The sequence below is a fragment of the Rhinichthys klamathensis genome, unplaced genomic scaffold (genome assembly GCF_029890125.1).
Source record: "Rhinichthys klamathensis goyatoka isolate OS25496 unplaced genomic scaffold, OSU_Roscu_1.1 h1tg000301l_1, whole genome shotgun sequence".
Lineage (NCBI taxonomy): Eukaryota > Metazoa > Chordata > Actinopteri > Cypriniformes > Leuciscidae > Rhinichthys > Rhinichthys klamathensis.
In genome coordinates, this window is record NW_026606820.1 from 3,407,736 (window position 1) to 3,419,932 (window position 12,197).

At 38.1% G+C, this 12,197-nt stretch overlaps 1 protein-coding gene across 4 annotated transcripts in view; it reads left to right on the plus strand.

The window, feature by feature from the left end:
* The window catches only part of csnk1a1 (casein kinase 1, alpha 1), a 48,709-nt gene that overhangs the window by 17,675 nt on the left and 18,837 nt on the right, over positions 1-12,197 (plus strand). For 2 of the 4 annotated variants that reach the window (XM_056270325.1, XM_056270328.1), the window contains 4 exons: positions 3,676-3,754; positions 5,393-5,467; positions 6,023-6,129; positions 7,270-7,418. In XM_056270325.1, coding sequence (XP_056126300.1) covers positions 3,676-3,754; positions 5,393-5,467; positions 6,023-6,129; positions 7,270-7,418 — 410 coding nt within the window. Of the gene's footprint in view, positions 1-3,675; positions 3,755-5,392; positions 5,468-6,022; positions 6,130-7,269; positions 7,424-12,197 lie in introns of those variants that run through there. The other 2 variants (XM_056270326.1, XM_056270327.1) reach the window with 2 other exon arrangements.

Here is a 12,197-nt window from a genome sequence, read left to right on the forward strand (position 1 = left end):
GAATGAATTTGCATGTTCACTCGGCTCAACGTCAGCGAAAATCGCTTGGGTGTGAACACAAAAAACGCGTTGAAAAACGTTGAAACTTAATCTCTATTTAATTTTTACAATGAAGACTTTCCAGTGTTATTTTACATTTGATTAATTTCTGTATTATTTCTTATCTGAACACCAACCTACTGTTAGACCAACCTGAAAAACTTTAAGCCGTATTTGTGCGGTTGTTGGCAATTTGTTTATTTGTTCTTATTTTATTACTGACTTTTTACTAGTTTTTGTTTTTTATGAAAAAAAAAATTGCATTGAAGAAAAGTAGATATTTGTTTGTATAAGCTGTCAATTATAAGCCTGGGAAAACCCAGACAACTTCCGGGAAATTTAGATTTGCTATACAAGTTAGTCTAGCAAAGAGCTCATTCAAGCCCATTTCTAATCCGTCGAAATCGCGGTACCAATCAGAAACGTTGGGGCGGGCTTTACACGATGACGACAGCACAGCGACGGTGAAGCAGATTGTGCTATAACCGCCAAAACCATGTTATTAAAATATTTTTTCCACAAACGTTTTTTATCATAGAGAATGTTTAAATACTAATATCAGCTTACGAGGGAAACGGAGGCGGAGTTAGTGGTGCTTCGGAGGCTGCTACTGCTGGAGATGAGGTCTGACATATCTGCCCCTTTACCGATCAGAGCGCTGACACGGAGTAAAGCCTTGTTTATACTTGACGCGTCCGCACGAGCGCGAAGGTGTGCGCGGCAAAAATGACACGTTCGGTGCGCAAGACCCCATTTCGCTTGGCTGTGTGCACGGCTTTTTTTGTAACAGCGCGCGTGTCCGTGGATGAACGACTTCAAGCCGAATCTGCCCGAGCATGTAGTCTAAATTGCAAAGTCTTTTTTGTTAAGGTGTTGTTTACTGTGTGTGATTTATTTAATGGAAAGCACATTCACTTCTAGTTGTCTTGCTGTTAATTTTAAATAAACGTAGAGCAAGTAGCTAATCAGTGTCTGCTCATTTATTCGAACTAAGTTGTTCTATAACAGACGAACGTTGCTCTGCATGCGTCATCTCTGAATTGTTTTAGGTCTATCCAATTGCACCCAGAGGCATTTGAGCTACGTCCGTTGGTGACGCCCCTTTGGAAATGTTTTGTCTATGAAGCTTTGCCAGACCATAACTCATTTACAACTGAGAATGGTCTGGTTTTAACTAGGCTAGTCAATTATAGTTCTTAGAAAGAAAATCGGATTCGGTAAAAATCAGTTTCTGCAGGTCACACTTGCAAAAAAAATCTGAATCGGCCAAGAAAATTGCAATCGGTGCATCTCCATTTATATGACCATCAATTGTCAATTTATTAATTTTGCTCATTGTGCTTGAATTTGTTATTTCAAAGTAATGGAGTTAGTAATTATGTAATGGATTAGTCAGGGATAAAATCTATTAAATTAGACAAATTTGAAATCTTCAAAACGTTTGAACCTTATGCACACCAAGGCTGCATTAATCAAATACAATAAACTGTAATATTGAGAATATTCTAACAATTTTATTGAATTTTCTATTTTAATGCATTGTGTAATTTATTCTTTTGATGGCAAAGCTGAACTTTCAGCAGTAATAACTCCAGTCTTCAGTCTCACATGATCTTTCAGAAATCATTCTGTGATGATTTTGTGCTCGAAACATTTCTTTTTAATGTTGAACACCGTTCTGATACGTAGTTACGTTTTTTTTAATGAATATAACATTCAAAAGAACAGCATTTATATTTGCATACTTGCAGAATAAGTGTTAATATCTTTGAAAAAAGCTTACTAAGCCCTCAACTCTGAGGTCTTTTACAAAAAGTCGCACCACCTTTAATTCATAATCGTGACATTTTGCAATCTGAAAAGTGATTTGATAGGCTTTGCTTGCTTGCCCTTTACTGGAGGAGTGGCATGTCAGTGGTCAACAAGTTCATTTAGGGGGTGCTTTACTCAATCACCCCCTGCTTATATTCTATGCAATAATTTTTTATTTATTTATATATATATATATATATATATATATATATATATATATTAGGGGTGGAACGGTACACAGAAGTCACGGTTCGGTTCATACCTCGGTTCAGACATCACGGTTCGGTACGATTTCGGTACAATGGAGGGAAAAGCAAAACAAAAATGAAGGCATTGTATTTTTAAAATAAGTTTTATTAATAAAGGCATGGAACCAGTTTATTTGTAGTGCACTGACAATAGTTTTATATAATTAATTAGTTTATTAATTAAATTAATAAAAAGACAAAAAGACCTTGCGATATGTTTGGTAATTGTACTATTAATTTAAAATTATTTTGCTATATTTCAGATCAATATATTTGTTTTCCTTAATTTTAATTAACATTATTAGTTGACAATGTAACATTATTCTCATCTGAATTATAAATAATTGATTTCTGCATGTATAAAATAATACTACCATTAAAAACATTCGATTTTCTTTTTTTAATGAATGTAGAATGTGTAAGATTAGTGCTCCGAGGACAAGAAATGAAAACCAATGCAATATGACGAATGTCCAAAAGATGGGACCCACAGACTGTTTTGAAATGGAGTTGGATAAATGTTTTGCTTTTAAAACTGTGTGTGTGTGTGTGTGTGATTTTGGTTGCGTGACAGTTGTAGGTTACAGTTTGACAAGAGTTTACAGTGTGACAAAAGCACAATGTTGTGTTTTATTGCGAGTGTACACAAATATAAGTAAACACTTTGCAGGTTTAATGATCTGTATGAACAAAATGACGGAGTAGGCCTATGTTTTTTATGTTTCCACTGTTCGATCTCGCGCCTCTCTCTCTCACACTCCCCCACACACACACACAGTTCGATCGCGCCCGCGCGCCCCTCTCTCTCGCTCTCTCTCTCTCTCTCTCTCTCTCTCTCTCTCTCTCTCTCTCTCTCTCTCTCTCTCTCTCTCTCTCTCTCTCACTCACACACACACACACACACACACACACACACACACACACACACACACACACACACACACACACACACACACACACACACACACACACACACACACACACACACACACACACACACACACACACACACACACACACACACACACACACACACACACACACACACACACACACTCCAGCATTGCAATCTTGACATCGCAGCCTGTTCATTATGCGGTCACGGTCACAACAAACGCGAATAGAGCGTCAAATTCGCGTCTAGTTCGACGCTAGTCCAAAGCGAATAGGACGCGCGTATAAAGCCAACGTTTGAAGTGAACGCGCGTTCAGAGCTAAGCCGATGGTACAGATTATGTGTCCCTAAAGAACCCGCGTATCTAACAGTAGTTCCGCATTACATTAATTAATTTGCACGCGAGTTTTTTTTATTTTTATACCGTGTATTCTCCGTGTAAATTCGTGCACCGAACCGTGACGCCCGTACCGTTTCGGTTCGATACGAATACATATACCGTTCCACCCCTAATATATATATATATATATATATATATATATATATATATATATATATATATATATATATATATATATATATATATATATATATATATATATATATATATAAATGAATGAACTGCACTCAGACATGCTTAAAAGCCCTTTGGCTTGACTTAATGTTATTTCGGCTTAACAGTCGTCGAGATGACATGGAGTCACTAGGATACGTGCTGATGTACTTCAACAGAACCAGCCTGCCATGGCAGGGACTGAAGGTAAGCAGGACCGAATGCACACAGTATGTCTTTTATATGGATTTCTTTTTGAAAAGCATGTCAGTGACCTTTCTGCTGTTTATGGTTTAAATTTAGGTCATGTTAAATATGAACCTTTAGAAATACTGTCTATATGTAATTGGAGCATGTGAATTGTCCTTAAAGGTGCCCTAGAATGTGTTGAAATATTTTAATTTAGTCTCTATCTACATAGAGGGTGTGTGGCTTATGTAAGGGCATTTAAAATGTTTAAATGGTTTTACAGGTCCATTTTCAACTCTAGAAATTGGCCCTAGAATGAAATGGTCTGTTTTTACCTTATTTGGAAGGGTCATGAATAGTAATGAGTTCTGCTCTGATTGGCTGTTTCAGTGTTTCACTTCACACTCTGAAATACAAGTGTGCAAAATAATCATACATCAGTTTTCAAAAATTAAAACATTTTAACAAATGGACTAACGTTAGATGCCTTGTCAAATAAATATAGCTTCAACTTGTGTGGTGGAGAATGTGACGTTAGCTAGAAGGATCGAGTGAGCTACATTATCTGTGAGCAACTAAACTAACATAGTTAGCCCCTGACGTGTTGATGAAATAGACGAAAGTACATTTTTGACAAAAGGGAATTTACATATGTATCTACAGTATTATTTTGTAGGTTTATGACAACACGGGCAAGAAATATTAACCTCAGTGTAAATACTTTGTCATACTATTTAGTTATGTATGCTCGTTACTTGGAGTTTGCTATTGTTACTGTACTAGGATCTTGCGCTGGATCTAGATAACAGTGTAAATGATCAATAATAAAATCACTACTTACCGCTTGTGGGAATATAGTTGGAATTCCCCCTTCTTCAGTAGGCTATGAGACGCTGAGAGAAGCCTGCTTGATATTGTCCCAGGTTAGAAAATAAGTCCGTGGTGAAATGGGCAGAGCAAACTAACAACTTCAAATTAAACTGTTGCGGTAACGTTATCCGATTATAGGTAAACATCAACCATGCCTGTTGACATTTTTTTTCTGTGGGAAGGGTATGAAAAGTCCTCACATCCCCTGCACAGCCTGGAACATAACATTTGTTTCCATGATCTGCCATTTTCCCTATGATCCTCGCTTGTTTCTTCACCTGCAGAACTTACGATGATTCGGCTGCGCAGTTTCGCCTGGCATTGAACATGGGCTGGCATGCAAATTTTTGGAGGCGTACATATTAATGATCCTGACTGTTGCGTCACAGTCGGTGTTATGTGTAGATTCGCCTATTTTTCAGGGGTGTTTTTCAAAAAACTGACATTTAAATAAGGAGAAAACAATGGTGTTTGAGACTCACTGTATGTCATGTCCATGTACTGAACTCTTGTTATTTAACTATGCCAAGATAAATTCAATTTCAAATTCTAGGGCACCTTTAATGCAACTGAATATTGCTATTTCATTTTTCGTTTTTACTGTGCAGGGAAAAGCCTTCAACTAATTATTGCTAGACCGTATAAAAACAGGCTAACAGGTGGTGCCTAAAAAAGTGCTGTAAATCTTACAGCTGGGTTATTTATGGCCCCCAGCACTGGGATTGCACACTGATGAACAGTCAATACTGGATCATAGTGTGCAATGGTTTAATTTTTTGCCCACAGGCTGCCACAAAGAAACAGAAGTATGAGAAGATTAGTGAGAAAAAGATGTCGACCCCTGTTGAGGTGTTGTGTAAGGTATGTGCAATTCTACATCCACACAGCAAGGCTTTTCAAAGGTCTACTGTGCTTGCTGCATACGTGCTACAAACATCTGCTCAGTTTCAAGGTGGTGATACAATTCTGAAATCCATAAGTATGGAAATTAGTTACATCCAGAACATTGAATACCGATGACAAGTATGATGCTTGGTCACCATTTTGGATAGCTTTTAGATAGTGGATAGTTTTTTTGTGTGGAATATAAATAAATGTTTAATTTGTCAGACCAAAAACTAAGTATATTAACGTTTGGATAAAATTTTCAAATCAAACATCTAGTTGCTTATGTGAAGCTCTGATCATTACTCCTCAGGCTTTTCTGTTCTGTTCTACATGATTGTAAACTTAGACAGCTCGTATCCTGTTAAAAGTGCCAGCTATTTATTATAATACTATGATATAAAAAGTCGCTTTCCTTTTTGTTAATTTCCCCATCCTAAAAAGGAGCAGGTTAGGTTGACATGAGATTTATGGTCTTTGGCTAGTTTTGTGATTTTGTGCTATTATAACATGAGTTGGCTCTTTCTCCAGGGGTTTCCAGCAGAATTTGCCATGTACCTGAACTACTGTCGTGGGTTGCGGTTTGAAGAGGCGCCTGACTACATGTACCTGCGTCAGCTTTTCCGCATTCTTTTCAGGTGCTTGACAATTTCCTGCATTACCTCAACACTCCCAACTGGGCAAGAAACACCAAGACACATCCTAGTCACAACTAGGGATGCACCGATACCATCTTTTTCAGAATCGATCCGATACCAAAAATTCTGAGTATCGACCGATACCGATCCGATTAGGGATGCAACGATATCGCTTTTTCACAACCGATCCGATACCATAAATTCTGAGTATCGGCCGATACCAGCGTAGTTTTTTTTTTCTAATCATGTAGAATTTCTATAACTCTGTGTTGAACTGACTCACTCTTTTGTGTGTTAAACACAATCTACTTATTACAGACAACTTCATTCTAAAGAAAAACAACAAATCCAAAAAATATGATCATAATCCTCAGAATGATGCGCTTGAAGCAACATGAGTCACAGGGCGTCGAGTCCGCATTGAAAAGTTCAAAGCACAAAGGAAATACATATTGATGCGTAGTGTATTATACAGTATCTATCTATGCAATAGTTTGAGCCTTTTCTTTTAACAGTTTTAAATTTCAGTTACTGTGCGCGTGAAGAACAATTATAGTAGTGTTGTCATCTAACAGACACCCGGTAGAAAATAACATGATTAAGTTACAGCAATAAAGTCCAGCAAGATAAAGTTGTTTTATGTGAAACCATAGACCTTTATTTACAGATCAAGTATAATAATAGTAACATTGAATCATCTTAGAGAGAGTTTCCCCGTGTTGACTATTGTAACCGAACGTGACGCGCTGTTAAATGCTGAATGGAGAATGACTGACAGCCGCAGCGGAGGGAAAAGTTTACGTGATCTTGAATTTAATGACTTAAATATTCATTTCTATCTCACATAATGGCTTCAGAACACTTATAATAGAGTGCACGAAAACTTTATGGTGCTTTAGAATGTTTTTGTGTCTTTTGTGGGGCTTAACAATAACAGAATAGTATACGCACAATATCGGATTTGGATCGGCCTCGTCTGACCGAGACCCGATCCGGCAAAAATGGCAGTATCAGAGCCGATACTGAGTATCGGATCGGTGCATCCCTAGTCAAAATTTGTTTTCCGCATCTTTTTTGCAACAAGGGATGTTAAGTGAATGGTTTGTATGGGTGTACTCACTCCTGCTTGATTTCTTCCAGGACTCTGAACCACCAGTATGATTACACATTTGACTGGACCATGCTGAAGCAGAAAGCAGCACAGCAAGCGGCGTCCTCAGGGGGACAGGGGCAACAGGCACAAACCCCCACAGGCAAGCAAACTGACAAACCCAAGAGTAACATGAAAGGTTAGTAGCAAACAGCCAAGCGACGTTTTCAGTGCAAAAACAGAGACACCAATTGCTTACATTTGTGTAAAAAAAAAAAAAGAATTGGATTTGGAACATTCGCTCCCCAAAAGATTCATGAAACACGAAATGCCAAGAAACGGTGTTAGTTCAAGGATGCACCCCACTCGAGAGGAAAAAAAATTCAATTGGTATGTTTTGCAAAAGTAAAGACGTCCTTGGGAAATTTGACTACTAACTTTGTACCAAAAAATGTCTATTCTTCTCTGGGACGAAGGGTTGGCTTCATAATCTTTTCTGTGAATGTCAGATAACCATCCCTTGAATTAACCCCTTTCCAAATGGGATGCTCTATTTGACACATTTCTCCCAATCATTGTTCCTGGATCTAACACTTGTTAGTCTTGATTTATAATGGTCTCTTCTGTACAAACATATATATGTGGGAGTGATTTCTAACCACAGACTAACCAAGACCATGTCATTTCCGCGTTTCTTCATCGACTCTTACTGTACTATTCTATATATTTGGTGTTAAGGGAACTGTAATGGTGTGCTGTTAAAAGTTCTTGTGATGAATCGACAGTTGTGTTTTTGTGGTTCTAGTTGTGGATCTACTTTCCAGCAAAATACATAGCCTTTTCTAGGCATATGGACCAGGAGGCCATCCATCACTTTGATTCCTAAGGCAGAACTGTCGATGAGGGATGTTAATGAGCATATAGAGTATGTTTTGCACTACATTAATAAGTAGTCCTGGTCAGATGGTGTAGGCTTTAATGTAGTCTAAATCTGCTGTGCATCTAATGCAGAGTAGGCTTGACACTTAGAAGGCCACAGTTAAGTGGAAAACCTGCTCTCACTCCTCTTCCACTGCGGTGTCCTTTAGTGCCCTGTTAAAGCCTGACTACAGCGGTATTCGGTCTGGGCTGCATAGTGTTAGGGTGTTTCTTAATGGTACATCTCAGTGGTTTTAAACATCTACATAATTCTACCTAGGAGTTTCCTTGGGTGCTTAAAATAGCAAATAGTCCTACATTTTAGGGATGTGCTGATATGAACATTTTGGCTGATATGATTCTTTATATCTGAAAGCCGATATTCTTTATATTTATATAGCTAATATATATCGGCCGATGAATCAGTCTTTTATTTAATTTTTGGAAAGCCTAATTACAAAAACCTTAAAAGCTGTGTCGCAAGCACTTCAACATAATTCAATGGAATACAGTACAGTAGCCTAGTTTAATAACCAGTGGGCACTTTTAAATAAATGTTACTCATATGGCCCAATTTCTTTATAAAACAATCTATTGCCTTACAGAAAATTAAATAATGGCTAATTATGCAAACAAGTCATTGGACAACGTTACTTGCCTATACAGAATAAATGCATGTGCAATGGATAAATAAATTGGAATAGCCTCTGCACAGACAATGAAATGTTAATTTAACCATATTGTTGATGAAAATATGAGAAATAAAACTAGTTACTATTAATAATGCATTCATGTTTTTTGACAAAGAAACCCCTCAAATTAATATTACTGTTTCAAATAACAGCATTGCTGTTTGAGCTGCGTGTGCTGTAGCTGAAGAGCTAAACCAGTAGTAAACTTAAGCTTTGTTAGCGGGTTAATTAACTAAATTGAATGCATCCTAAATGAGAGAAATCAGATATTTATACAACATAAACATAATATTATTTATGTTTATTAAATATATTATTTACATAACTTTTATCTGCGCAAAAAACTGCAAATGCACAAGTGAACTTAGGCTAAATTACGTGCAAGCCAGAATGTGTAACTCCTGTTCTGGATGTGCTCTAACAATGTGCTGAAACACTGCAACCAAACCCAAAGAATTCACAATGTTTTATTACAATAGTGTTCTCATTGTTATATGACAGTCCCAATCATAGTTATTAATGTTGTGCATTGCTGTTTGAGCTGCATGTGCTTAAGTAGTGATAGATGATCATAGTAAACTGAAGCACTCTACTCCCGTGTTAATTAACTTAACCAAACTCATCATATATATATATATATATATGTATGTATATTAGGGGTGGGGGAAAAAATCGATTCTTAGATGCATCGCGATGCGGACGTGGACGATTCTGAATCGATTCACAATTGTCAAATCGATTTTCAAAAAAAAAAAAAAATTTTTTTAGATATATATTTATAATAACGTAATATTGACGGAACGCGAAAGACGGAACTCTGAAGCGCGGAAGTGCAGTGGCCGGTCCGTCTGTGGCGTGCACATAACAGACGCGGACGCGATGGCTGAGCGCCAAATCCAAACACCCTCCTCGTTAAAAGCTGACGTGTGGAAATATTTTGGCTTCTGAAGTTGAAGGGGGAAAGGAGCTGGACAAGAGCCACACTAGTTGTAAGCTTTGTAGAGTAAAACTAAAATATTTCGGAAACAAGACACATGAAGCCAAATGACACGTTTCCAGCCAGAGGAGGAAAAACACTCGGCTGTAACGTTACCGGTCGTTGTTATATTATTAATTTACTACAAATATGCTGCTGCTAGTTCAGACACACATGTATTTTCCTGTTGGTTCTTTGCAATGTTAATAAAATATATTGTACGTTAATTCTTTATGGGTCATTACTTTGTACTTTTAAAGCAAAGTATTTATAGTCACACACACACAAAAAAGATTCTGATAATCGATTTAGCATCGAATCGCAGCCCTCTGAATCGTAATCGAATCGAATCGTGAGGTGCCTAGAGATTCCCACCCCTAATGTATATGTGTGTGCTAGTCATGATGGCGTTGTTGATGTGCGTTTCCCGTAACGTTTTAAAGCAGGCGCATACAAAAGCGAGAGCTTACAAACGCTAAAGTAAACGATAATGTTGACTAGCAGGCAATCGTAGCAACAACATAAAACATATTTGTAGTTGTACTTGTAGTTGTTTCTATGAATAGAAACTCTGGCCTGTAAATCGTTTCTTTTTTGTTTTAGTTGTTTTTGTTGCTTTTCTGCAACAGATGAATAAAAATCTATTAGTTTTTGTTTTATTCATAGATATTTCTAGTTTGCGAGAGTCCCGTGAATCGTTTTATTCTCCTGCACACACACAGTGCATTACCGCCCGTGTTCGCACTCGGCCATCAAATATAGTGCCGCGCCGCACTCTATTGCGTTGGGAGTGCACGTCTCTAGATCAAGGGCCCGGCCCGGCCCGAGAATAGTGTCGGGAAATATCGGACCGACCCCAAGTTCGGGCTCGGGCAGAATAAGCTCTAGTTCACTCCTCCTACACTAAGGAACCGAGAGTTGTCATCCAGTCTCTTTGGTAGAGAGAGAGAGACGAGGAAAACAAACAAGCATGCAAATGGAAATTATCGCGGCCGGTGGGTTTAATATAGCAACCGTGTGCAGTCAACCCATGCAGGCAGCTTTTCCCAGTTGAGCTTTGTGATCTGTTTCCTCTGACGTTATACATGGCTTTTAGAGTTTTTCTTTTCAATCCAACGGTTCACGTCATGTTCTTTGTTCATAAATGCACAGTGAAAAGCAGGAAGACTGTTTTACACTCAAGGTTCATCCTGAATTAAGACAGAACAACTGCTGTTAAAAATGGCTGGTCTAAGAATAGCATTTGCTGATGAGGTGGCATTGGCCTAATCCTTTGTGCATGTTTTAGTTTGATTGGACCCTCCCTTCAAAAGCCAGGATGCACAATGTACACTGCTTAGAAATATGATTGACATTTGGATTGCGATAACTCATCCATTCAAAGATTTACACTTCTTAGGGCCCTTTCACACCTACCTTGTTTGGTCCAAATCAAAATTACAAGTGTGAAACCTACCACGGTCCGGATCAAACTGAACAAAGGTTTGGTTCGTTTCTAGTGTGAAAGCATTTCTGTATGGTTTGGACTTTCAGACCTTTTACAGGAAGTTCCGGTGGTTCCCGCATAGCCGAAAAAATAGAAGGTGGCAGGAAAAATGAGCAGTGGTAGCACATGGGGAGAGGAGACGAGGTTTTTAATTGAAGTATGGTCTGATGACATAAGTCAACTTGCAGTCTTCTCCTCCTTTCCTGCCGGCGACGATAAAATGTTGGCACGACGAGGACGTTCATTTGGCGAATTTGAACTAGCCTTGTGTATAGTTGTATATAGAATGCTTAGAGTATACTGTCCCTTTAGATCCATTCACTGAATAGCCACAGCCAAGAATTTAAGTGGTGGTGCTCCGAGTGTTTGTCCTTGAAAGAACTTTATTTGCAGGGGATTGCTGGTTTCTTGGTTACCGCCGCAACTTAGTTAGTTCTGCTACAATGGAGACTCGGACCTTGCGCTGCTGTGTTATTGTGCCATTTGTCCTGAGAGTGCTCTGTCAGCGTAATTCCTCGCTGTTGATGAATGCAAACTTGTCAAGCATTTAATTTTCTTTTCTGTCTTCCCCTTGCCTTTTTTTCACTCCTCAAATGTTCCATTAGTGTCCATAGAAATGTCAAGGCTGTGGTAGCTAAATGTAACCATACTCGGGAAGTAGTAGCAGCTCAAACCTAACAGTCAGGTTACTTGGCAACTGGTTTGGATAATTTTTCCATTGTGGATTAGTTATAAGTGACACAAGCATTGACCTAAATGGGTTATGACTGCTTTTGAATCTTATTAGTAGTCGTGTTTTTTTTTGTTTTTTTAAACAAGGAAACTATTATATATTTTCCAAGCATGATCGATTTATATTTGTTGCAGCTGTAGTGTTAAAATGACTATTTAGATTTTACTCCGTCT